This window comes from Poecilia reticulata, chromosome 2 (genome assembly GCF_904066995.2).
Source record: "Poecilia reticulata chromosome 2, P_reticulata-male-v2, whole genome shotgun sequence".
Lineage (NCBI taxonomy): Eukaryota > Metazoa > Chordata > Actinopteri > Cyprinodontiformes > Poeciliidae > Poecilia > Poecilia reticulata.
The window spans coordinates 30,261,172-30,288,976 of NC_088831.1; the positions used below are offsets into that span (position 1 = coordinate 30,261,172).

At 40.9% G+C, this 27,805-nt stretch overlaps 1 protein-coding gene across 2 annotated transcripts; it reads right to left on the reverse strand.

Moving 5' to 3' along the window:
* Positions 1–332: 332 nt before the first annotated feature.
* On the reverse strand, positions 333–24,705 carry LOC103458520 (electrogenic aspartate/glutamate antiporter SLC25A12, mitochondrial). Of its 2 annotated transcripts, none has more exons than XM_008399392.3 (18): positions 24,561–24,705; positions 24,002–24,055; positions 21,340–21,482; positions 19,893–20,008; positions 18,920–19,059; positions 17,145–17,291; positions 16,928–17,066; positions 15,927–16,020; positions 14,109–14,193; positions 10,685–10,766; positions 8,629–8,787; positions 7,686–7,738; positions 7,408–7,488; positions 4,942–5,082; positions 2,959–3,097; positions 2,552–2,710; positions 2,379–2,469; positions 333–862 (listed from the first exon to the last, which is right to left on the reverse strand). In XM_008399392.3, exons 1-18 carry the CDS (start codon positions 24,570–24,572, stop codon positions 676–678), a joined length of 2,022 nt encoding a protein of 673 aa, XP_008397614.1. In that variant the 5' UTR covers positions 24,573–24,705; the 3' UTR covers positions 333–675. The 2 variants fall into 2 exon arrangements, with proteins under 2 accessions (XP_008397614.1, XP_008397623.1); XM_008399401.3 differs by lacking the exon at positions 24,561–24,705 and adding an exon at positions 24,348–24,496.
* Positions 24,706–27,805: the final 3,100 nt, after the last annotated feature.

Genomic DNA, 27,805 nt, shown 5'->3' on the forward strand with positions numbered 1-27,805 from the left:
AGGTTGTATGTTGAAACAATATTTGTGATTGACTATAGATCGGTTCAAACAGTTAAAATGATTCAATATTAAAATGGAAGACATTTCACGAAGGTGTGTGTGTGTTAGTTTCTGCCTGTGGCTGCAGCTCAGGTTGTCATCTCTGCTCATTTAGACATGACAAATTTCTGCTTTGATGCTGTTTTGTACTTATCCTCCTGGCTGGAGTCATGAATGCTGTATCTGCTCAGCCGAGTTCGTAGCTGACATGTAAAGTGACGGGATCCAACTAGATTCTTCGTTTTGAGACAAAACTTTGGGGGGGAAACAGAGAATGTACATTTCACAGTAGAAACACTTTGAATGATTTATTTCAATAAAATACAATAAATACACTTAAATTATTTCCCGCGTCCCTGGTCATAATTTCAAAATAAATATTTTGAAAATATCTGTACATCTTTGTTAAATATAACCTATGCACACCAAAACTCTCACAAACCAAGAAATAAAAAGAGCAGGGATTCTTCGCTGAGCCATAATGTCCCTCTGTCGAGAAGTACAATATGTACAGTAAAGTTGTGCAAGCGATGCAAAGAAAACAAAAGCCACACCCATGCAGCGTTTGAAGAAAGACGGCCTCTCGGATTAACTTGAAATCGGAGGAGCGTGCAGGCCTCCCCGCCGCGGCTTTGTTTAGGACGGCTGAGGTTCAGATTTGGACTCTCCAGAGGACTTGAACTTTGGCAGGTGCAAACCAAACTTCCTCTCCACGCCGGCAAAGGTCGCAGCAGCCAGACGGTAACCGCCCACGTGGTCGGCGGTCACAGAGGGGAAATCCTTCACCGCGGGTTTGGGAATGGGCTCGGAGCCAGCGGGACGACTGGAGAAGGAGAGACGGGTAGTGAGTGAACAGCTCCATCATTGATGCTTGATTCAGATCCAGCGAAACTGATCTCTCCCAAGGGAGATTATTCTCTCTCATGCACACGGAAAAGTTGATATCATAATGATAATCTTCATTAAAACACTGCATGTCCAAACCAGACTTTGTCAAACGTGTTTTAAACCGTTGTAATCGAAGAAGAAGTTCAGTTCATGAACAGACTGCTGGTTCCAGCTGTATATTCTCTCATTCCCATCAGACTTCTCCTCATTTCATGATACAACCACATTAACCTTAATGAGAGTTTTCATGAGTGAACAGCAGACAGTGTTGTATAAGTGTGATTGAAACTTTCTCTCAGGATGCACAGTGGCGCAGTTGGTAGAGCTGGTGCCTTGCAGCAAGAAGGTTCTGGGTTTGATTCCCTGCCCTGGTCTTTCTGCATGGAGTTTGCATGTTCTCCCTGTGCATGCGTGGGTTTTCTCCAGGTACTTCAGTTTCCTCCCACAGTCCAAAAACATGACTGTCAGGTTAATTGGCCTCTCCAAATTGCCCCTAGGTGTGAGTGTGTGTGTGCATGGTTGTTTGTCCTGTGTGTCTGTGTTGCCCTGAGATAGACTGGCGACCTGTCCAGGGTGAACCCTGCCTCTCACCCGGAACGTTAGCTGGAGAGGCACCAGCAACCCTCCTGACCCCACAAAGGACAAGGGTGTAAAGAAAATGGAGTGTAAAGAAAATGGATGGATGGATGAAACTTTCTCTGGGATTGCAATTGCATGCCACCGTTTCCGTTTTCTGACGAAATGTATGTTTCAGAAATCCTTTAATTTCCCATGGCAACCGTTTGGGGGTGCCTGAATGCCTACTCTCACCAAGCACCGCCTTTTCCATACAGTTCCTCTTCAGAGCTGCAGTTTTTAAGCATAGCTTCCACAACACAGAGCGCCTCTCCCCAAGACTCCCCCGCTCAGCTCCTTCAGACTAGCCAGCAACAATTAGCAAACATCTGGTGGAATTACACCTCTGCTAATCGTTCCTTCTACCTCTCAGTGAAAAGTTGGTAAAAAAAAACATTGTTAAACACTTGATAGAGGAATGTTGCTGTGATGACTTCCTTAAGGTGCAGAGTCTGAAACAGCAAGAGCTTCTTAAAGAGACAGAGGACCAATTTCAAGGCAAATATATACGGCATTTTTATAACAACTGAAGGTATCAGATAGATACTTAATTGTGCCACAAAATGACACATGTGCCTGGAAAATAAATAATACGCCCCTTTAAACTTCACATGTTCCTCCCTGGCTGGTCTGGCTTGTTTACTAATGCTCTCTAACAAACATCTGAGGCCTCCAGAAAAAAATCTGGATTAAACACTGACCTCCACCACAATTAGGTAAATTCTGAAGCTGATGGAAAATGTCATGAATATTCCCCCCTCCTCCCAAGACATTGTTGAGATGTGCATGAAACAGAGTAGACGTTTGTTCTCATTTTCTACAACCAAAGTACTTACTGTCCCCCAAAGTCAACGTAGAAGAATCTCTGCAGCAGCTCGTAGGTCACCAGGGTCACACCAAACTGTGGCGACGATCTGAAGACACGAGCTAATGGAAGGCAGAAGTGCACCTGAGGTCAGTTTCTCTCGTCTGCAGTCGATAAAGAACGATGGATGCAGGAGTGCCTTACCTCCCGCGCCCTTCCAAAATGCATTGAACCCCTCCTCTCGGAGAATCTTCCTGAAGCAGTCGATGACTCCGTCGTACGTCGTCTGGCCCGCTCGAGCTGCCACCTGCAGCCTGGTTTTGATGACATCGGCAGGGGTCACCAGCGACGCCGCCGGTACGCCTTGTTTGCCACACAAAGACATAATGAAGCAGTTTGGGTATGCACAGGTGGAGTCACACAGAGACCAAAATGGCTACACCTTCACGGTGTGATGGGAAGAAAACTATCACAACATAGTCAGTCTATTGATGGGGGAAACAACAGGAAGGAAACCAATGTGCTTTCTTTTTGTTTTTTTATTCCGAGCAGATAATGTGACGCGTTCATTTATGACACAACACGGCGCCGTCCTCCCAGATGTTTGTTACCTGCTATAGCTCCGGCAGTAAGCAGCTGCAGCGGGCCCAGCCTTCCGTCTTCGTCCGCCAACGCTTTCTTGGTGTGCGCATAAACCGGGAAGTAGATGGCGGAGAAGGGGATGTCACGCAGGAAGCAAGCTTTGGCTCCCTATCAAGAGTAAAATAAAAAATAAAAAGAGAACATTTTATAAACAAATACATCAGCTCAGAGACTGATGAATGAGCAGAGAGGTAAAGCTGGTTCGTCTGCAGGGATTAAAAGGCTGGGGGAGCTGATTTATTCAGCCTGCAGAGGGGCTTTAGTATTGATGATGGAGCTGAAGGGCTCCAGGGAGAGCTGAAGCACCGGGCCTCCGGAGACAGATCCATCACGGACCACAGTGTGCTCTCTTACCAAGAGGAAGCCAACTCAAAAAAAGAAAAGAAATTGTAAGCAGTAAGTAAAGCCACACGGATCTGGAGGGGAGCAGGAGTGAAGCGCAATACCTAACCAATTTGTTGGCTGCAGCAACCGTCTGCGTTGCTGCAGCCCAACACTATTTTGGAAAATTGAAAACACTCAACAACACAACGTCTCATGTTCAAGTTTCTGTTTCTCATCAACATTTTGTCGACGTAGACGTACGGCTGCTTCTTCAAATGCAGAAGAGTTTCATCGGCAGAAACTTAAAGATGAAAGTAATTTGACTGTTTAAGATGTTTTTGTTTCTTTCGTTTGATGAACATCGAGAAGTAATGCATTTTCAATCATCATATTCTTCATCTATCTTCAAATGAGGTTTGAACTTATTTTAATAAATCAAGCATTAAACTGTTCTAGCTGTAGTCAAATACATGAGCTTTTTCCATAGAGGATGAGCAGAACCGACTGATCACATCATCATAATGTCATAATAAATTTTGTTTTATTGTGTTACAGACCTACACAAAGTGGGGGCACAATTGTGAAATGGAAAGAAAATAATAGATGGTTTTTAATGTCTTTATATATTGAAAAAATATTTAGACGTTTCAGGAAGAGACATGGCCGCCCACCTTCACCGACACGCTGGGTAATAAGAACATCAAGAGTGACTCTGGAGGAGCTGCTGAGAGCCACGACCGAGAAGAAAATCAGTCAACATCAAAATGTTGACTCGCTCTTAGCATAACCCCATGGTGAAACATGGTAGTGGCAGCATTGTGCTCAGGGTCATTCTCATCAGCACGCGTGGAAAAATGGAGGGAGCTGAAAACAAGGTCACCCTGGACAACGACTTTAAAGATACAGCTAGAGCTAGCATGTTTATGTGTTAGAACAGCCTAGTTAAAGTTCAAACCTAAATGATGGATAGAATTGAAACTCAATGTTCACAGAAGCTCTGCGTTCAAGCTGAACAATGACAAGCTATGGAACAGTCGTCAGGAAAGTCAGCGTTTGTGTATCGACTCAGGTGGACTGAATGAACGTCTACAAATGTGCATAAACCCTTTTCAGATTTAATCAAGTTATTTCTATTTCATAGATAAGCCTTACTTGGTGTTGATATGATTTATAAAATCTATTAAAGTTTAGATGGCAGACTGCTTCTGCTATGCATAAAGTCATGACAAGTTTAGTATTTTTAGTATTTTAGCATGTTAATGTTTTCAGAATGTTACGCATTTTATATTTTCCAATAATAATAATAATAATAATACTAATATGAGTGACACATTAAAAAAAATGGACACACTCATGTCTCCCCTTGATTCCTGGTTATTATTGTTGATTATTCTTTTACAGTTCAAGTGGAGAGATAATAATGTTCAACAACTTCAAGAACATTATTGAGAATTTGTTTGAATAGGATACCAGATATGGCCCCAAAAACTGGGTGAAACATTTAGAAATTTAAGCAAGAACATGAGCAGAAACCCTGTTTTAGGCAGTAAAGTAAATGGAAAGCGCATATTGTTGGTCAGGCGTTCCTCTGCCCCGGCTGTGCTGTGGATCCTGCGGAGCCGACCCACCTTGTAGAGGCCAAGGAAGCCGAGGTCCCTGACGACGTTTAGAGCGCTGACCCTGGGGCCCGTGGTGATCTCTCCAGCCACCTGCAGGCGAATCTTCACAATCTCCAGTGGGTTGGTGAAAATCACCTGTGAGGCTCCAGCCTACAGAGTGCAGCACACATACAAATACGAAAAGCTGGTTTACATGCAGATATTTGGGGTTAGGTTTTGTCCCTCCAACCCCTGTGGGGTGAACTCTGGGTGAGAACGGAGATGGTGTGTAAGCATTTTCCCCCCCTTATGGGAATTTTTAAATCATCTCGGTAAACTTAAGAACAAAAGTTGCTTTATTTTCGCCCTGTTTTCCGAACGGCCTTGACAGGAGGAGGAAAAAGCCGGCATTGATGGAGGAACAACCGGGGTCAAAGCGGAGCAGGAGAAGCCACTGGCTCATGGTTGGGAGGCTGTGACCCTGGCAGCAGCCCTCTGCCCCCGCCGCCTCCCCTCCAGGCGCCTCCTGTGGCAGGGTGAGCGGCCCGGCCCGGCCTCGCCCCGCACACTTCCCCAATTCAACCCCTATTCCCAGGAGAGAGCGCTGAATCACCAGGACAGTCCAGGAAAGCGGTGCCCTGGAGGCATGGCACCCTCTGACTCTGGCACATTTATCACCCTCCCCAAATCTAATCAGGCCCCAGGATGGCTGCCGCTGACATTCAGGGCAGGGGTCTTATCTGTAAACATCCGAGCTAAAAAAAGCTCATTTTCAAAGTGGAGGGGGGGGGAATATCCGCTTCTCTGAAGATTGATGCACTCATCTCCTGTCTTTCATCTTCTGCAGTGATAATTCAACGAGTTATCAGATTAAACTGAATTTAAACTTTCATGAGTGTGTGTGTTTGTGTGTGCGCGTGGGGGTGTGCGTACGTGTGTGTGTGTCTGGTGTGCGTGTGTTTGCGTGTGTATGTGGGACAATTAACAGGAACCCCTCAGATCCGATTAGAGAAACTCAAACTTGTGGCTCTGAACAGCTGGGAGATGGGACACCCTGGTTGTCCTCTGTGAAGACCTGCGCCGGGACCTGCGCCGCAGGTTTGGACCCTATTGTCAAACTCAATCACGCTGAGCTAGACCCTGCTTCATCCAGAACCCTCCAGGGCCTCTTCCTCCAATTACACTCTGACAGGGGTCGCAACCTCAAAGACCCCGCTCCTCCGAGTCCAACCTGCAGGCCTTCATTCTTTCAGCCGCTCTCATATCTGCTCTGAGTGAAGGAATTACATCTTTAATCCAACGCTGCTCTCAGAACACGGTACGGAGCTGCTTGTGTAGGATTTGTGGTCTAAGATTCAAAAGAGTCATTAGAGGGCGAAATAGGCTGATAATTGCAGATGGATGAAAACAAAACCTCTAAATAAATAGCATTTTATTCAGTCAAAGTCTATTTTCTCACAGTTGCACATCCAAAATGAACAAAGCTCCCAATGATGAGGAAATATTTGCTTCTTCACTTTAGATTTTACACAAACATCAACCCACACACTGCCAGACATTTTTGGGTTGTTTTTTCAGTATGTATGATTGCCATTTATATGATCTTTTGCACATTTTAAGGAGTCAAAATGAGGCTTTCAAACTTAACACTACACAAATTGTTAAGCATGCTGGTGGCAGTATCATGATGTGGGACAGTTTGGTATGAATAAGTAGGCCCACCTAAGTGATTTTAAATGCTTAAACAAGTACGGTTGTTGCTGCAGGATAATTTTTTCCCCAAAACATCACAAATGTTTTTCTGAATGAATAAATTGGGCAGATACTGTCCTACAATGGTCCAGAGGGCCTTGAAGAGTCTGAGGTAAAATCTGCCTCATCAGCAGAGAAACCAGCCAGTTTAAATGCACTTGATCAATATTGCCAGTAATATCCAATTGAATATTCAACCAGAGTTTTGACGATGTCTACAGAAAGTGTGTGAAAGCGACTAAACTTGATGGTAATTAACAAAATACAAGTTAGGGTGTTTAGAAATTTTGAACCTGATATTTTTCAGATCATTGCCTTCAAATTCATAAGTTTCTGAATGGCGTGTAAAGTATGTATTCTTGTCCAGTTTCTAGTTCAAATATCTTATCGCACTTGAAATAAGACAAAACTGAATTAAAAGTAACTTTTCAGCAAGTCATAGGAGCTTGGTTTAAGTCAATAACTCTTAAATATTGATTTAACAAGTTTTAGTTCCACAGAGATTCTTTCACTTACAACATGAGAAAATTGTCGTTTCTATTCTTTTTTTTAACACTCTTCATTTAAAGGTGAAGGTTTTAAGTGGTTCATCAAGGTTTCATTGCTTACATTACAAAAGCCCGTCATTTTAACAAGGATGTGCAGACCTGTGGGAGCAACTGTAAAAGGAACTGATGCTGCATAAATGAAATAAACTCCGCTCTTAAGTTTTTGGTTCATTTAAGGACATAATTTAACACTTACAGATCCACCAGCAAAAATCTCTGCCAGAAGAGGGATGGTATTATCTTGTGTGGTGAACTTGTCTCTGACGAAATCGTTCACCTGGAAAAAACAAAAACAAAAAGGGAAAATATTTAGGAAAAAAAAAAAATGAGCCAAATGAGAGTCGATCTTTAAAGCAAGACAGTAAATTTTACATGAGCTGCAGCCACATCTTAGATTGCTCAGATTCTTTCATTCAGAGACTCGTTCGTATCAACTTTTGTTTTTTTCTCCAGCTACGTGGTGGAATGACTTACCGTGAGTTTGATAGCTTTCTCCGGGGCGACGCCGATGAGCTGCGGGAGGAGACCTGCAAAATATTATTCATAGATAGCATCTGAGGCTCAAAGTTTGCCTTGAGATGAGTCCTCATTTTCATCTTGGCTGTATGAATACATCCGCTGACAACCAGAACAATGCGAGCAGCAGGGTTCTTGGGAGCCTAAAACAAACCTGTAAATATTTACAGATAGTCGCTGATACATGTGAGACATGCGAGACACAAAAGGTCCCATTGAAACCGGACAAAAGTCCAGAAATGACTGCTCCTGAATATAGGATCCGTTGATCCAGCTATTGGTGGGGAACAGAGAGAGCTGTGTGGCCATGCACAAGATTAAGAGGGGGGGAGCGTGGGGGGTCTGGGTGCTACAGTGGCGATAGCCGCCATACTGTTTCAGCGCTCGTCCTTCATCAAACCAGATAAACTTCTGAAGGAGCTGCTGAGTGACCGCTGTTTTCTGGTATGCGGCCAGAAAACAGCCGAGCGTGTCTGTCTCCCGAGTCGATCGGCCTCTTATCGTGAACAAGAGGGAGAAATAAGACGCTGCAGCGATGGAGGCAGCTGTAGATGGCAGTCTTGACTTCCCTCGCGAGCAGCAGAGCCCCGGGGGTGAAGGGCTTGTATATCAGAAGCCTTCAGCACTATTATCAGCACTCCGACAGAGGCAGATCAGACGGTACATGAATACCGCTGGTCATTTTCGCTCAGGGAACTCTCCCAGGTACAGAGATAATGAAAACCCTGGACTGCTGCTGAACACAGAGGGCAAAGGATTCTGGGATCAATTAGAAAACCATGCTCCTGACATTAGCTTCCTGATACTTGCCCATCATGCGGGCCACGTTGCACAATCCACATGCACGTGTTAAAAAAAAAAATATATATATATATATACACATATATGGAAATGTAATGACCTCTGTAAAATCCAAAGAAGCCCTCATAGCGCAGCACTTTCTTCGCACAGTCGAAGCTGTTCTTGTACATCAGCTCTCCTACGAAGGAACCCGTGGAGCGCTGGTTCTGCATCCGAGTCTTCACCAGGTCGATGGGGTACACGGCGGTGGCGCCAGTGGCTGCGGAGCAAACAAGCAGTCAGTGCTGATGCCAAAAACAGTAGAGAATTGCATTGGTTAAAAGAGAACTGCAGTATTTAAGGAGATTTATATTTTATCTTTGAACTGCCGGATGATCAATCCATTTTTTTTGTGGCTAATTTAATGAAGTAGAAAATTTGCACTTTTGAAGGAGTGAAACTTGTCAAGACGAGTTAAAAATCAGATAAAACTTCTCCTTTTCTGGTCATTTAGGTTGACCACTTTTTTTCCTATTGCTAAATGTCGGAAGAAATGAAAGAAAGAACGTCAAAGATTTGCTTATCAATTTAATAAAAATCAGAGGTTTGTATACATTCCTTCATATTTAGTAGCATTGCCTTTGATTTGAGTCAAACATTTTGGGTTTCTTCCCCCCTCCTTCAATAGTTTACTGGAGTTCCGACCCATTCCTCCTGACAGAACTGGTGCAACTGGGTCAGGTTTGTAGGCTGCCTCACTCACACACTCCTTTTCAGATGAGTCCATAATTTGTCTACAGGACTGAGATCAGGGTTTTGTGATGGCCACCCCAAACACTCACTTTGCAAATCTTACTTTTTCATGTTTCTTTTAGAGAACTGACTTCCTCCCCACAAAATTATTCATACCACGACTAGACTTGGGTTTAAATGTGTCTTTTAATTTGAACAATAAGTTTATTTCTGACTGGAAAGAATATTAATATCTTGAAGTGGCCCAAGCAGAGTCCTGACATGAATCTTTTTCTAGGGTGTAAACATTGTATTTTTTGAATTCTCAAAGAAAAACAGGATTCAAGTCAAGAGGTGACAGAGCTTCTGAATGCCGTGGATGTTTCCACTGGAGGGGGGCAACGTAGACTTGAAATGTTATCACAATATATGTTGCATTTATCGTGACAATAAAAGTGACAATAAAAAGTCCGTAAGAACTCATTTATGCGTTTCAATTGGCTGTTATAAAAACCCCACAAAGGCAAATACTAGCCATAAAAATAAACAGTGGAGAAAATTAGTAAAAGCAACAATCCCAGCCATGCTGTCGGTTTCTACCATCAATAATTCAGATTTATCACATACAATAATTGCCCATTATGTATTTATTTGTTTGTTTCAATGTTGCTCTTCAGCACTTTGGTCAACCTCGGTCGTCTTTTTAAGGTATTTTATTAATAAAATGTGACGTTAAAGTGTCACCCACACAGAGTTGCAAAGATGCAACCTGCTAAAATACGTCCAACAATGAATTTTGTTATCTTTTATGTTGTTGTCTTCTCATCCTCACAGCTTGAACAACATGAGCAGCTCAAATGCATCTTTAAGAGCCCAAAATGACTGGTTTCTGCAACCTAGAGTGATCCTGAGGTAAGCTGCACTAAATCCCTGCTCTCAGCTGCATCTTGTCTGACATCGGTTGTTGGTGTACTGATTGTTCTTAATCATTCAAAGAGCCTAAAAGGCGAGAAAAAACTCATTGCAACAAAGAAATTGCAGTTTCACCGCTACATCTCGCGACAGACGTCTCGCTCGGGCCCCGTCTTGAATCGGCCACTGCAGAGTGACGACGACGTGGACCCACACACTCACAGGGTCGGAGCGAGCTCCTGTCTGTGGGCTGGTTATGTCAGTGGTTCCTTGTTTCTGCTCCCTCCAGTGTAATTAGAGAGGGAGATTCCAGGGAGTGCAGTTCCGGAAGATTTGTGTCATTCCAAAGCTCCGTCTCCAAAGACAGCCTGGAGCCACCGGTGGCACGGCAGCACAATGCCGGAGCCTCACATCACAGCCCCTCTCCCCTGAAAACACAATGGCCGGCCCCGGGGCCTCAGTTGCGCCAGTCGGGGCGGCTAAGGTTACCCCTCGGGCGGGCCGGGGGCCTCTGCTGTAGACATGTCACTCACCTCCGGCGATTGAGCCCAGGGTAAACCTGTAGGCGGACTCTGCAGCCTGGAGCCAGACGGACCGAGACGTTTCGTGAGCGTGCTGTATGGGAGGAAAGAGACACCGGCGGTCAAATGGATCTGGAGAAAGATGGAGGCTGGATCACAGCGCTAATCATGAACCGGCGGGCTATCAAGCCACAGTGAAACGGATACATTGTGGAAAGAAAAATGTTATGGAGATGGAATGTGGACATTTCATGTACAGCCTGATTCACCGGCAGTCGGTATTAAATGTCAGAGTCAGATTAGCTCCGGGTGACTGTGTGGACCTGTGGCGGAGTTTTCCACATATGTTTTCATCTTGGAGGTTGTGATCCAAACATTTGGTTTTTATTTTAAAAGTATGATTTCTCTCCTATCGCCATCATCTCTGCGCTGGTGTTTGATGTTCTCTGTTTCCGCTGGAGTGCAGGGGAACAGATTAGCCCAACAACCCGTTTCCATGTTCAGATAATAATCTACACAAAACGCAGTTCCTTTTGAGAACTTTCGTATTCCTTCAGCCTTTCCACATTTTGTCACTTTCACAAACTGTAATGCGTTTTGTTTTGAGCTTGGTGTGACAGAGAGACATAATGTGGGACAGAATAGTGAAGATGAAACAGTTCTGGTTCTGCTGCAATGGGTGAACCCCAAACACACCCACCGGGTCATCATTCTAGGAAAAAAACACCACCTATTTACTCTGTCTCTTACCACACATTAAGAACTGAAGCAAAAAAATAGACAGATTGCCTGATTATATTTTGTGTTTTTCATATGCGTCTCAATCTGAGATGGCACTGATGGTGAAAAAACATTGAAAATCCCCTTTATGTGTGTTAAAAATAGAAAAAAAAGCTTTCATGAATCTCAAATCGAGTTCTAAGAAAGGTTTTAACAGTGTACATATTTTACTAGAAATGATAAATGAAATAGCCCTTTAATTCAGCAAAGGTTTGTAAGGTACATATCAGCCACCAACTTAACCAGCTTTATAACAATGTTACATTGCTTGGACATTGGAAAACACTAGGGGGCGACGATACTTAGTGACTGGGCATGCTACTATGAAGAAGTCATGGAAAATTAGTTTGGGGTTTAGCTGAAAGACACGTCAAACCTTTTTTTAGTAAGAATGGCGCCCACCTGATCATGCCGCCCTGGACATAAACTACGCTTCATGACTTTCAAATATAAATAAGAAGGTATGCTGTGCATTTGTATTCAGCCACCTTTACTCTAATACCCCTAAATAAAACCCAAAGAAACAAGTAGTTTTCAGGAGTAACCAAATTACTACATAAAGATCCCTGGTGTGTAATTTAATCTGAGTATAAATTCAGCTGTTCTGTGAATACTTCACAGGTTTGGCAGGGATCTTTTGAAGAAGATGAAGCCGGATGAAGACTTAAATTGATATAATGGTCTACAGAGATCTGCATCATCCAAAAATGAAAAGCGTGTGGTATTGCTGCATGTCCACTAAGATGTTGAATTTGCATTTTGCTGTATATATCTAAGCTAGTTGATTGATCAAAGTCTTTCTTTTAAATGACATATAATTAATATAAAACATCTCAGCTTGAAATCTGGGTTATTTTCTATAAAAATAAATCACGACTTTCATTTAAACAAGAACATTTACATAAAGACATTTATATGAAAGCTCCTGTTAGCTTTTTACAGATGTTGGATGTTTATTTATCACAGAGTTTAAGCTTCTGAGGAGGTGAAACTCTTTTCCACCATTGCACTTTATACTCTTTGGTTAACTGGTCCTCACGCTCCACATGCAGACAACCAGATTGGTATATTTTAATTTGGAAAGAGCAACCACGGCCCCCACACAGGCTTTTATTACATTCAGCATTCCTTCTTTACGTACAGAACTTGGAAAAACTACATTTTCTTACAAGGCTCCTTCTACTTGGAACAAACTGCAACAAGCTATGCAGCTTCACTGAGCTGAAGGGTTTTAAATGTATTTTAGTGCATGAATGGTTGTCCCTGATTTATTTCTACAGTATTTTATTTTCCTTTGTTATTATTTTTCAGCTAACCGATTGTAAGAGCTGAAATAACTCTAGTGTGTTTTAGTTTGTATGCATGTACAAACAGGTCGCTCTAGAAAATAAAACCTTGTCTCTCATTTACCAGTATATAAATAAAGGTGAAATAAAAAAAATAATCAGAGACGTAGCCAAGACAGGAACATAGTAACTCTGGAGGAGTCCCTCAGGAGGGACTGGACATCTATTCATCGTTTGCTCCACAAATTTGGTGTTTGGCAAAGAGTAGAAGGAAGAAAGTCATAAAAAGTCAGTCTGTAGGATTTTCTTGTTATGTAGGGGAGTGAGTAAAAATGTGAATGAAACTGAACGTTTTTGGCCTACATGAAATACACCCTGTATTGAATATCACCCTGAATATCATATATCCTGCATATCAACCTGAAGATACCGTCTCCACTGTGTAATACGGTGGTAGTAGCATTGTGCTGTGTGTATGTTTCTCTTCACAACGGATAGGGAGGCTGGCCAAAGTTGATACACAAGTCACATTTATTCTCAGCAAAATACACTAGAGTTTGTGATTGTAACTTAAAATCATGTGGAAAAACTTCAAGAGGTGTTCATGCTCTTTAAACTACCAGCGCGCGCAGTTTGGGGGTGTGTGAGTAACTTCCCCCTACGAGACGTTAAGGGAGAAAAGCAGATTGCTCTTTTCCTCTTCCCAGATGCTTCCACTGAAGGCCGCATGCTAACAAGATCGAGGTCTTGATCAAAGGCTTTAAACAATTAGTCTACTTCCACTGAAGAGCAGGCTTGAGAATCACAGCTACCCCCCATCCCCCCCGCCCGCCTCCCCAGTAGGAGTCAAATTCCAGACCTCTGAGCGCGAGTCTCGGGAGCACGAGTGGTCTGAAAGCTCTGACACAGAGCCGTGTTATCCGGTGGAGGCAGGAACTATTTTGTTCTCCCACATCCACCTTGCCTCCCACTCCCCTCCTGCCATTAGCAGACTTCGCTAAAGGCTTCTAAAACTTCTCAAGCCCCACGGTGATAAAAGCCTCTTATTAGCGCCTCAGATGTGTGATTGCAGCTGATGCGTATGTGCAGCCGCACTGAATAAAATAGGAAGAGCCTTTCATGGAGAGCCGCAACGCAACAATCCATTCCTCTTCTGTGACTATAATTGGTGTACTTTTATCTGGGAGTTTAAGAAATGCACTTCACAAGGGAAGAAAAACACGGGCTCTCTGCTAATTCAGAGCCTGAACATGCTGCCTTTCTTCGCTCCCTTTTCTGAGAGGGAAGCGGAGATAGAGAAGAGGAAAAGGCTTTGATGAAAGCCAGTTGGAGGAGGATGCGAGGAGTATTAGAGAAGTCACTCAGGATACCTGTCTCTGAGTCTCAGCTAGGTGGTACGGCATGGCTCCTTCCTCCAGCGGCGCGACTCGCTCGATGTCTGCGTTGTTCAGCCGCCTTAAAGAAGCGAAAGTGGGAGTTAGGCCAGAAAAAAAAACAAAAAAAAACTGCTTCTCCACCGAGCTACAGCAGCCAGTGATGTAAGATTTTCCAGTCGTTTTTTTACTGCCAAATAACTTGAAGTTATTGCATCTTTAATTCAAACTCGCATAGACAACACACAAACAAAGCTGGATAAACGCCCGAGGCGCGGCAGGTAAATGAAAGTGTTTCGCTGCAGAATATCTGAGACAGAAATGTTCCCCGCTGGCCTGACGCATCATAAAGTCTGCATCCATGTTTTATGTTTGTCTTGTAAAAATAAGCCAGTGGAGCCACTGTTACTAAGCTAAATGGGCATCAACTTCATCTTTACAGCCAATAAACAGGACCTGTAACATATTTATTCTATTTAAGCAAGAATTTTAAAAAAAGAAGCAAAAAGTACATTTGAAGAAGTTGCTCCAGAAAAAAACAAACTGAAGTTTTAAGTGTCACCATGTTTATACAAAAAAAAAACTAAACCCAAATACATGTAACAGTTTAATCGTTTTTATTTGAAACACAAAAGCATCAATTAATCCTGCTCTTCCTTTTAACAAACTAACACAAAAAATGTAATAAAACACCTGCTTAATGTAATGTTAGTTTAAGGGATTGTCGTGTAGAAAATAATTTTATGCTGTTCTGCTCTTTATAGACAAGGTCAAGTACAAACACTGGATGGCTAACTAGGCTGCAGAGGGATTCTTTACAGTAGTTTGGCATTTCAACTTTAGTTTCAGAATAAAAGATGGTATTTCCAAGCAGTTTAATTACTTTCCCTGTAATTATGGAAAAAAAGATTTACTAGTCCCCTTTTCTGTCAGCTGTCCAGCAGTGCACAGCAATGGTTGGTTCCTGGCATCTCATTTGTAGGACTTGACAGGAAGTCCACCACCATGACGCTCCAAACTGAACTGTCTGTGTGGTGTGCTGGGCCATTTCTCCTTCATATATGGTATAAAAATGTGCAAAAACATACAAAGAGCTTAACCTTTTGTCTTCATTCGACTATATCCTCTATGGCTAACCTAAAAGTTGAGTAAGAAACTTCAAATGTGTTCCAGCTTGCGTTTTCTTCAGCAGTGGAATCTTGTATAGTGAGCATACATAGAGGCCAATTGGATTTAGAGCAATAAGCATCTTTTTACAGAAAAATGTATCAGTAATTTTTTTAAAATAACTCTAGATTCTTTATTTAACAAGAACCTGATAGTCTGAGTCAGATTATGTTCTGTCTACCTCCAGATTATGTCCCAAACTGCGCTCACTGGAACATTTAGACGTTTAGAAAATAGGTCTGTAACCAATAGCATCATTGGGTTTTGCAACTGGGAGGTCTTAAGCAAACTTGTTTCATTTTAATCCACTGTGACTAGCTTGCTTTTTGTGTGATACAAAACCATTTTACAGACCATCGGTTACAAATAAAACATAAGATATTAATTCTAGCATAAAGTGAGCAGAATTACTTTCTAAATACGCACAGGTATTTTCCTTGGTTGCTTGGCTTTCAAATATTCAAACTGGTAAATGATACACGAATGGCAGTCAGCCACTGCACTGTAGCTGCACCTACACTGGACAGTCTGATAGAAGCAAACTCTACTCCTTGGGTTGTTCTACTTTTGTAGACACAAATGATTTAATAGAAAATATTGGTTTGCTTCGAATCCACACTGTTGCATGCTAGTGATGCAGCATCTTACCCAGAGTGAGAGTGGAGGCCGACGAGCTGGAACAGGATGTCTATCTCCATAGGAGTGATTTGACCAAACTTATTCGCAGCGTGAACAAACTCTTCTACGGTTCAAGGAAAAGGAAGAAAAAAAGGAAGTCAAACAAGTGTGCCTCAAAAAGCCAAGTTAGAGGCCAAGAGGTGGAAATAATAATAATAATAAAAAAAGGTATTTTCTACAGTAGGCTTTAATTACAATAGTATTTGCAAATACTGATCTTTAGTGAGTTTAGGTCATTATCTTGGTTTATGTGTTTGCTGCTGAAAAGGCATGTAATGGAAAATATAAACCTTTAAACTATGTTTTATGTGCCCAAGTTCCATCTCTGGAAGTACTCGCCACATGAACATCCACTCTCTAAGCATCGCTCTATTATTTGAGCTTCAAATTTAGTTCTTTGCTGCTGCCTGCTAGGTAACAAAGTGGCCATCGGGTGGTCTTTCTAAAAGGAAACCTAATGGTAGTTGTTGAGGAAAGGAAAAGAGTTAGTTATTCGCTTCTCCCGAAAAAGACCTTTCCATCAGATCTACAGATGCAACCTGCAAGTTGGCTTGAAATGGAGGACTGCGTGGACATGCCTTGCATGATAGAAAAAATTAAAAGTGTTTGTCTAAGCCTGGACGATTTGTTGCTACTATTTGCAAATACTATTAGCCCAAAGTCTTCTCTAAATGGAGGAAAAACCATGGAGAGAGAGAGAGAAGTCTGATGTTTGGGTCTCAATGGACAACACAGTTGGGAGCAGATGTGACTGACAGGATCAGCTACTCATGTAGAGGAGGGGTCATCGGATGACCACATTAAAAACGTTCATTTACCTGTGTAATTTAGTGCTACAGTTAATGTTCCCTGTGTGTTCACTCACACCACTCTGTCGAGAAAGTTAAACATAGGATCGAACAACCAGATGTCATAGCACACGTCAAATTCAGGAGATTGCCGAATTTCAGGAGGTGATTGGAAGGAAGTACCTTTCGTGACGAGGGTTTCTTTGTGCGAGCCGGCGAGCGTGCTGTAAATCTTGCGGATCAGCTCCATGCTGTTGAGGAGGGCGTTGAAGGCAGTGAAGTAGGAGAAGCTCACCATGTGGGAGGTGCTGCCTCCTGCAGCCTGAGCAAACAGTCAGCTCAAGTCAGAGTAGCAGGATTTTTATTTTAAATAGCGTCACCCGTGCGTAGTACGACTCACTGAAACCAAGTTTTCTTCTACGAAAGGAGTAAGCATGTGGTGCCTGATGGTGGACATGATGTCGCTGAAGTCCAAGGCAGTAATGGTGCCACTTTTCTTCTTGTCCTTCTGTGCGAACGCCTGGCGAGCGTGCTCCAGCTGCAGCTCCTGCAAAAACAGGTGGATGCAAACGGCAAAAGATGAACGGAATCACTGCTAATATCTAGTGCAATAAACTCCAAAGCGAGTGGTTTTCTCGGGTCAAATTTTCAGAACTGTGAAATCTTTTTGGATAAATTGTAAAGCACGAAACGGTTGCTACTAATTGATGGCAGATTCTTGCTTAGTGATCATGGATGGATGGATACTTTACTTTCTTTCTTTCATCTCCACAGATATAGAAGCCATCAGATGCTTAAGTGTCACACGGGCTATTGTCTCCCTCCAGAGACTCATGAAGCCCAGGACCCTGGTCTGAGAGCCGAGCGGCTGCCCAGTGGCTGGCAGGTATGTGTTTGAAGAGACATGATTTAATATGACAACCATGCAATCAGGAGAGGATGCGGGGGAACCTGAACCCTGCTGTCGGAGCTCATCGCCTAGAACCAGAGGAGAGCGGAGCACCGTCACTGAAACACTTGCCTAATTGTTGGATTAGCTCTAAATTGAGTTCTTCTTCCACTGCTTTTCTTCTGTCTCTTGTTGGAAGCACATAATGAATTTTTGTCAGCTGACAAAGCTAATACTCACCAGTGCTGCAGCTTCAGTCAAATGCACATTGTGGCAGCGCTGCAACTCTGAACAACAGCTAAATAGACACACTTGTAATTATTTAGATTTATTGTATCGCTAACTGACTATTCCTGGCCATGACAGCAGACAACAATAATGACATCAGTGTATGAAATCCTGTACACAAGAGGATCATTTGTGCAGTTGTGGGAAACTAGAGTCAGTTATAATAAACCATAGGGAGCTGTGAGGGATCCCGCAGTGAAGCAGAGAAGAAGCCCACCCAGCTTCTTCCTGAGACCACAGCCCTCAAGCCCGGACCAGGTTCCTCTGCACATACACCGATGCCGTTTGCCCACCGCAAAACCATCACTCAGATTCAGGTCAAGTCCCACAAAAGAACAAGCTTTGGATTCTTTACAGGCACATTACTCAACCCTGGTAAACCTAAGGAGGTGAGGTCATGTGCAAGGCTGTAGTCATCTATGTTGCTTTTATTCTAAAGCATTATTTTCTGTCTCCATCTTCATCACGTTACTACATTTTCACAGTGTAGAGCAGTGACCTCCATGTCTCGTGCAAATGGGAGTTAAATCAACATTTGACATGTTCTAGGTCTCATTGTGGCATTTAGCAAACAAAAGTCATTTTGGTCATTCTAATTAAACTAAAACAAGAGAAGACAGTGAGAAAAAAAAGTGCATTGGTCTTTTTACTCAACATCTGAGTAAAAAGACCAACTGCATATTTTCAATATGCAGAGAGAAGACTTGAGATATAAAATCTAAAAAAATATCACATCGAAGCAATCCTTTGACATTGCTAACTTGCAATTCATGATAATGTGACACTGAATGCCATTTAACAAATTGTGTAGCTCTAACTCAAAGGTATGTTGTAGCAAAACTTCTCAAAATATCAGATGTTAAAAATTATGAAGGCTTATATTTTGTGGCCATCTTGTGGGTGAGAAACCCAGACATTAGTCTCTGCAGTGACACTGCAGATAAATCCTGGGAGTCCTGATGTATACATGGTTGGTAAAACTGACATGAAATGTTTACCTGCAGAAACTGAGTGAACTCTGCGTAGCTGAGATTCTTGTTCCTCTCGTGGCCGAAGTGCAGCCGGATGAACTCACAGTCCCAGTTGAAGGGGATGTGGTGATGGACTGTCGTCTGGCTGAAGATGTCTCTGACATTCTCTGGAAAAGTGTTAAGAAGTGGTTATAAAACAACACAGGGACAAACATCCAGCATGCAGTTGTATTATCACACCATTCAATTGTCTTTATCTCATAAATGCTTTAAATAAATGCGTGAGACGTCCCTAGAAGGCCTTTGGTTGCTGAAGTCGATGTAGTGCTCTAACACCTCTGATCTGGCAGTGGACATAGTAACCGAGTCGAGTTAGTGAGTAGGTGTAGAGAGCAGAGGCTTAAAGCAACCTTCTCACATCTTGGTTGATTCAAAAGACAGAGACACTTTTAGGCTGCCTGGTCCTTTCACAAGCCAGTCGAGTCAGCCATGTCAACTTCAGCTGAAGCATGCAAACTATGTCCTTACAAAAGGTCAAACAGAAGAGGCAAGAAGGAGTCTTGTGACCTTTGATGACACACTTCTTGTACCGTATCGTGTAACCCTCACTGCTGGATAAGAATGACAGGGAAGAAAAGGTAAGATGAAAAGAAATGAGGCAAAAGGGAAAACCACAAGGTAGGATAGAAGAAAAGAAGCAAGGATAATAAGAAGGATGCAACGATGGAAGGAAGCACATCAAAGAAAATAAGGAACAAAAGAAAAGACAAGGTAGGGCAGGCGAAAACATTTAGAGATGTGAATTGAATTTCTTATGTTTTTTTTTTTTTATTCTTTTGAAAAACAGATATTTCGTTGTTGTGTAGAGACACCGCTTGATACTCTCACCTGTCCTGCTCTGAAGCTCTACAAAGTGCTGATTTAACTCTTGGAGAACATAGAAAATTAAGAGCTAAAACATGTCTTGCTGTTCTCAGCATGTTTCATACCATGTACGTACCAAAAGAGATGTTTCCTGTGCCAGTCTTGTCAAACAACTGAAAGGCCACTATGAAGAGGGCATCAGGGGCGCACAGAACCGATTCAAAGGCCAGAAACTCCTGGAAAGAGATCAGTCTGTTTGGATGAGAAATAAAAGATGTAATCTCAATTAAAAAAGCTGATTTTTTTCAGTAAAATTACAAATTTGCAGCCATGCCAGCTTGAATAACCAACTAAATAAACCTAATAAGATCAAATAAGCTATAATATTGGCATTAATGGCAAGAAACCATTAGATAAGCTTAGCATTAAGGTAGTTTTAACACCAGTTAAAACAAAAAACTTCAGGATGATTAGTTCCAATGAGTGTATTTTAGATTTTGTTGGCATCATTTCTTCCAATTTGATGCATTAAAGTTATATTTATATTAACTTGGATAGTAGGACATATTCAGTCTCACTCACAACACATATCTTGCCTATGTAAAAAAAATAAACTTGAGGGAATACAACAGAATAATAAAAGTCAAATATTTAGAGAACTGATCAGCCACTGTCTTTTTTTTTACAAGGGGAATATCTTCTGCTGTAAATATGTGAAAACGTCATTATTAAAATCTAAAACAAAGGAAGACAGAGATCAAGTGAAAAGCAAATGATTTACTTTGAAACTCAAGGTCACTATCATTTAAATCTGAAATATAAAACCAACTTAATTTAAATATTTAGACCTGTCAAAGGGCGAGAGATAATACAACAGCTGTTTAAATTCATCTTTGAGAGAACACTGAAGACAAAATATACAGAGAATATGAATTTATAATAATCATTTTCTTATACAGCCTTGAAGCAGGAGGCAGCTTCTACTCAAACTATTGTGTAGATGAAAGCCTCTGAATGCAGAATTAAAAAACAAAAATGAGCTTTGCCTAAGCTAAAGAAAAATTTAATTGGAAAAAAAAATATGTGGAACAGATCAAGACAGCCGAGATAAAAAAAAAACCCTTCTAAATAAAGCATAGTCAGATATGACACAATGGATGCTACAAAGAAATAGGAGATGGGAACTTGGGCCGTGGGATGGATGAAATGACAACTGAAAGCCGAGCAATAGAAAGACAATGGAACAATCAAGTAATGGAGAACAGGCAATGCAGGAAACAGGCAGTCAGAACAAACACTGACAAATGGGTAAAATTTTCTTTTTGAATCAAAACAGGGATTTAACTAGAGACTGAAACCAGGAAACACTGATCTGTGCTTCGCAACTTTAGTTTGAATTTTCACAGATCTCTGCCGATAGCAAGTTTGATAAAGAAAACAATAGTTTTGGAGCACAAAATGAAAACTGAAACACTTCTCAAACCAGTGTGTGGATGAAAAGTGTAGAAGAAAAAAAACATTTAATGTTAATAATAAGGAGCGTGTTTTGAAACATTTCAGTCTAAGACAAGATCTCTACTCACCCGTCCTTGGTGGTGTCGGCCACTCCGGCTATCAGCTCCACAGTTTTGGGGTTGTGTTGCGGCTGTATGTGCAGACCCAAGTAATTCTGCACAAAGTCTCCGGGGGTCATGTAATGCTCCCCATCCTCCACCACGCTGGCATACTGCAGAGGACACATGTACAGAGCCGTAAACAGCGGTAAGCGTGGACTGACATGTCGTTTTAGACAGAGAAATTGTAAGGTAGAAACTCCATTGTGCGCACAGAAAGATGAGGAGCTCTTCCCTCTCTATAGGGATCTCTTTTCTGTGTCACAATATGGTTTTGTGTTTTACAAGAACAAAGGAATCTCAGTTCACTCCAGCTACAGTGCATTTAAAATCTATACAATGCTGTTCTTTGGGCTATAATGACACATAGAACTGAACTGTTCATATTCTTTCACATCAGCTTTCTCTCTTAAAGCTACTTGCCAGGCTGCTCTGTAAAAAACCCCAGCAAAAAACATCTTTCACTTATAAAACCAAAGTTTTATAAGTGTTGTTGGATTCAATTTGTTTGTTCACAATTAAAAGCAACACTCCCAAAAACAAGCTTTAAATCCCACATGGCTCTGGTGACCTCACAAAAAGGTAAAAAGCAACTAATTTAGATTTAAATTGTCTTTGTCTTGTTTTTCATATTTATTTGCATGTTTTCAGTCACATTCACATTTTAAAGGAGCAATCTGTATTCTACACAGTGGTACCATAATCTTTAAGATCAATTCTACTCTTATACCTCTTATGATGTCACCAACCCAAATGCACATGAAGCATTGAAGCTGGCTTTTTTAGTACATTATGTAAAACTTTATAGTCTGTTAAATCCTGCTCTTCATTACCAAAGGCTATCCAACATATGTGTTTATTTTGTGTTATTGAAAACAAATTATTAGTCTTTAAATCATTAATATTGCAACAATTTTCAAGCAAAAAGATACAATTTAAAAAAATAAAATTTTATCTAAACATATCATTATAGCAAAAATAATTAAATATTAAAAACATAATTTAGGTCTTTCTAAAGCATTTTAACTAATATATAATCTCTGCTTTTCCATAATGTGCTGTAGATGGATGCAACATAAATAAAAGCATCAACCTTTAAGCTTTGAAAGTATGCTACTCCACATGACTGAAGTAAAACCTGATCTTAGTGTCCAGGCTTCAAGATGTGCAGTCATTTATAGAGACTGGGTAGGGTTTCATGTTTGGCACCAAGATAGCTCTGGAAGCAGAAGGGGAGCATGAACCGGCAGCAGAAAGGCCATGCTCATGGGCCCGAGCCAAACTCAGAGAGAAAGCAAGGGCGTGGGAGGAGACCCCTCCAACCATAAGTGTTTTCACAGCTACAATTCAATGCACTCTGCTGAATTAACGTTTCAGACGGAAAATATTAATTTCAAGCAACCCATTGCCGTGCTTCTCCGTCACAATTGTGTATCTATTCACCCTCACAGTAGGCCTCAAGTAGTTCTTAATCAAATTATACAGGCAGTCAAGAGTGAATAATTAACCCTTCCACCTGAATATGCATTGAAATTAAACAGAGCTGTTACAGCTGAGTGAAGGGATGTTGAGGGCTATATGAGGAGACCGGCATTTCAAACTGAGTCACTTCTTTCAGGGACAAGTTTACACTCCTAACAAGACGCTCTCAGAGGGTAAGGAAAGCTAAAGACGTGACGAAGAACAGTGGAAGTTCTTGGCTAAATTCAACCCTGGGATATAATCTTTGTACCATTTAGAATAACTGAGTTAAAGGTTTGACCAGTCAGAGCATTGTAGTTGTACTAGAGGTGAAAAAGGGGCCCCTATCCCTCAAAAATCTATAAAATAGCCCTTTAGAAAATTACTCGATGAGAAACTGTACACCTGATAGCAACTCTAGCCTCCTGTTTTTCAGGAACATGTTTTTACTCCAAACAATATGTATAGTAAACACATTTACAGGTGTGTGACAACAGCAGTAACACTACTTGCTTGACAGGCTCCTCCTTCTGTGCTACAACAAATCTAAGGTGGTACTAATGCCATAAAAGTGTTTTTTTTTAAATAGAATAAATGCTTTACTTTAGAGAATATCTGTGCTGTTCAAGTTTGACCAGCCCAGATTATTAAGTGCAGCCCTAATTCTTTATATATACAAAAGAAGTTAAATAGCCCTTTTCTGAATGACACACTCAAAACTATAAATTAGATAGCAACTTTAGCCAGCAACCATTTAAAGGTTTTACACTGTGAACAACTCTGAGGGGCACTTATCTTCCTAACATAGGGAAATGCAAATGAGTGGTAGAAAACTTAGTTATGGTGACCCCAAAGCTATTTTACCCTGGGAAAAGAGCCACATCGTCCATTTCAAAAACTTCCACTAGACAGGAATGTGAGTTTTATTCAAGGCTTTGAAAAGAGGATGAAACAAAATTCAGTAAAAAGCTTACATTTCAAAATGTACACAGTAATTATAGATTATAGCTGATCTGACTCTAATCAAAACCTTTTATATGACCTTTGATGGACTTACATCAGGCACTGCAAAAGCAGAACTGACAGATAAAGTAACAAATCATGCATACAAAGTGTTTTTCTATTCATCTGTGCTTTTGATAGAGGTTGAGAAACAAAAATTGTAACCTACCTTCAGAAAAATAGTCTTCAACTCATTAGGGTCAGCTCTTCTTGTGGCTTGCACCTGTAACACACAAGTTTGAAATCTCCATGAAAAAATAAAGTTCTCAGAAGAACACAATGTCGTCTGAAAATCTGGAAATTAAGATTCACACAGAGATATCTGTCATCAACAAAACTGGACTTCAGTTTGTCACTTTTCAGCTTTGATTTTTTTTTTTTTTTTTTTTCTTAACGCAGGCGGCTGAGCAGGATCGATCACAGGACTCGAGCAAAAATAACTAGTTCCAGCGTCTTTTTAACAGCTTCGAAACAAGTCTCTCAGATGCACAAAAGCAACAGAGCAAAGAAATTACAGTTGTCTCTTTGAGGCCAGGGAGATGCGCCTATATGTCAGGATGCAGAGCAATAATACAACAAAAGGCAGGAGGGGACTCCGCTGCGTTGAAGCTCTAACCCCAACGCGTCCGCGCAGATAAGACGTCCTCCGCACCCCAAAGCGCAAAGCCCGCGGCCGCTTTTACCGCATTTTAAACACATTTCTGATAAAGAAATATTGACGGAGTCACCTTGACGGCCATGCTGGATGTGACGTCACCTGCAGTGGACTGTACTAGCGCACGCGCTGGGGTTCGGGATTACAGCACGCGGACATGTCAGCAGCAATGTGGATGTCTGGGACCCTGAGCTAAATTTATCCAAGTATTGTCCCTTCTCTCTGCCGCTAGACTGGTGTTGTGATGGGAGAAACTACTGCAGCTGAGGTGCTGCGGCATGTTCCTGTCTGCTCTGGTGGGAAGATGACACTCCTGCTGCCTGTAGCCCATTAACACAAAATACAAGAAACAAAGCTGGATTTAGTAAAGGTGACTGAAGTCCTGTGGAATAAAACCGGTCAAGGGCAAGCATATTCTTCCCTGTTACACTGTAAAAAATAAATAAATAAATAAAAAATACTTTTGAAGGTGTTAAGTGAAAGTAAAGATAATAGATGTTGCTACAGTAATATAATTCAAAGTAAAACACTAACATATTCATTCACAGTAAGCCATATTTCTATTCATTTTCATTTCAATTCAGTAACACTCTTCACTAGAGAGTCAGCCACAAAATATTGTTAACCGACCAGGCTGTTCTGAAACTGCTATATCCATGCACACTTGTGGAAAGTTTAGTAGGAGGAAAAAATTGTAGAAAAATTTGCTCCCACTCTAAGGGGACTGTGCAGCAAAATAGATTGAAGAATTTGGTTGTGTCATGATCCTTAGGCCTTCGCTTTGTATTTTTATGATTTTGTTCTTCACCGTCTTTGATGTATTGCTTAAATTTTGTAGTCTCAGTTCGTTCCTGTTTTATTTTTGCTCCTGTCTTACCTTTTGCACTGTGGTGTAGTTGGTTCCTGTTTTCCTGTCAGCCCTGTGTATGACTTTCATTGTTAATTTTTAGTTTTATTTTTGTTCTTGTTGTATTATCGAGTTATTTGGTCATTCTTGCACTAAAGTTTACATTGTGAACTTCTTACAATGTGGACTAGGGGGAGGAAACCAAGGAGCCCAAAGAATGAACCTCGTTTCCTATTTATCCTGTCTGCCTGACATTGTCTTCTATTTGTTCTACAGTAATTTATGATTTGAGGACATTTGCTTGTCTTGATCTACTGTGTTTAATAAAGCCCAAAGTCAACACCACCATCAGCCAGGAAGTACAGCATGCTGCTAAGAAGCTTTTTGTTTTTAGCAGGAGTTGGTACCTCATCACACTGCCAAAAGTATCATGGCCATGCTTACACTGTGTTGGATTGCCCCAGAGAACTAAGTTGATCTAAACCCCATTGAGAGTGCATGAAATACTATGAGGAGGATGAGAGACACCAGACAAAGCAATGTACAAAAGCTAAAGAGAGCTATAAAAGAAGACTGTGTTTCCTTAACATCTCAGTGGAGTCAGACTGTGTGATGACAGATTATTTTCAGCATGCAGATACATAGAGGGAGCTAACTGGTGCTAATAAGAGTCTTGGGCAAAAACACAAGCTGAATAAAGTACTAAAATGTGATGCCCACAATAAGAAATACTGTATGTTGAATCAGATTGACTGCAGTAAAAACACTTAATGTATTACCTACTAACTGAAATCAAAATTCTTACATAAATTATACAGTTAGTAAAATAAAACAGAAAATGGTTTAAAGAGATGTCATTGGGACATTTTTAGCCATTAATTGGGAGAATTCTTATAAAAATACTAATTCAACGAGAACAGTTGTGTTGTTAATCACCACTAACGCCCAAAACCTCTACCATTAACTTTCATCCATCCGATGGATGGATGGATGGATGGATGGATGGATGGATGGATGGATGGATGGATGGATGGATGGATGGATGGATGGATGGATGGATGGATGGATGGATGGATGGATGGATGGATGGATGGATGGATGGATGGATGGATGGATGGATGGATTTCTTTATCTTATTTGGTCAAGAATTACCAAATAAGGAGGGATACTGGTTACCATTAATTATTATTATTATCCATAATTCAATTACTTAAACGTGCATTTAAAGGGTTAAAATGTTAAAAATTATTAATGATATTTTTCTTCCGCACAACTGAATAAAAGAAAGTAATGAATGTTTTTTATTTTTGTTATTAAAAATGATATTCAACGCTGCGTGAATATCTCCACAATATTACTTTAGTTGTTCACCGGTATTAGCTTTTTGTTTAGTCTTGACTATTTATATTGCTTTAAAGTCTATTTGCCTAAATATTTGAGGCTAAACAGGCTAAATTAGAACTACAGCCTTCAAAACTGTAATTGCTGTATAATATATTGTCAATAGCTAACTATGGGTCAACTATCATTGTACTGAGTTATATAATTCTTCCCATTGTCCCAGCCTGGAGCTCTTTCTTTTGAGTCATGCTCCTCATCAGTTATCCAGGTGCATCTTGCTTTGAGTGATTCCATAATTGTTTCCTCTTCTTGATCAGAGAAGATGCCATTAATTGGAAGAAAACAATTTCATTTAAATTTTGAGGGTTTGTTTTGCGAAGCAGGATTCTTCAGCTGTGTAAGGGAATTGTTCAGATGTTTTTTTTCCCCTCACAAAATAATACAACTAAGCTTGAATGTTTCAACATGATGACTATTTTATATTTACTATGTGTGTAAAGCTTAAAATAATAATAATAATTTCATTTGGCATTCAAGGAAAAAAGCTAATGAGAAACAAAGATAATGAGAGGGATTATCCATCTGTCTGTCCATATCACTCACAGTCTCCTGATGAGGTGTTTCCAAGTCACAAATGTGTCATGGTGAAATGTTTGTATACCTTTGTTGTGGGGGAAAAGGTCTAATTTATTTTTAGGTTTTAATGATTTCTTTATTTGAAACATCGTTTCACATAAGAGAAATAACGATGACATAACAGAAAACAAAAACAAAACAAAAAACGTCTTTGCATGATTAGAGCAAGTATGAATTAATAGTATAAACTATGTATGTATGTATGTATGTATGTATGTATGTATGTATGTATGTATGTATGTATGTATGTATGTATGTGTGTGTGTGTGTGTGTGTGTGTGTGTGTGTGTGTGTGTGTGTGTGTGTGTGTGTGTGTGTGTGTGTGTGTGTCTGTCTGTCTGTCTGTCTGTCTGTCTGTCTGTCTGTCTGTATGTATGTATGTATGTATGTATGTATGTATGTATGTATGTATGTATGTATGTATGTATGTATGTATGTATGTATGTATGACATAAATAAGAACATGCCACATAGCAATGCACTGCATTTAATAA

Excerpts from the sequence above, each read along its gene's own strand:
- LOC103458520 (XM_008399392.3), bottom strand. Across the intron at positions 20,009-21,339 it reads GCCGACACCACCAAGGACGG|ACTGATCTCTTTCCAGGAGT; the intron begins GTGAGTAGAGAT and ends TCATCCAAACAG. Across the intron at positions 2,711-2,958 it reads TACTGCCGGAGCTATAGCAG|GCGTACCGGCGGCGTCGCTG; the intron begins GTAACAAACATC and ends GTGGCAAACAAG.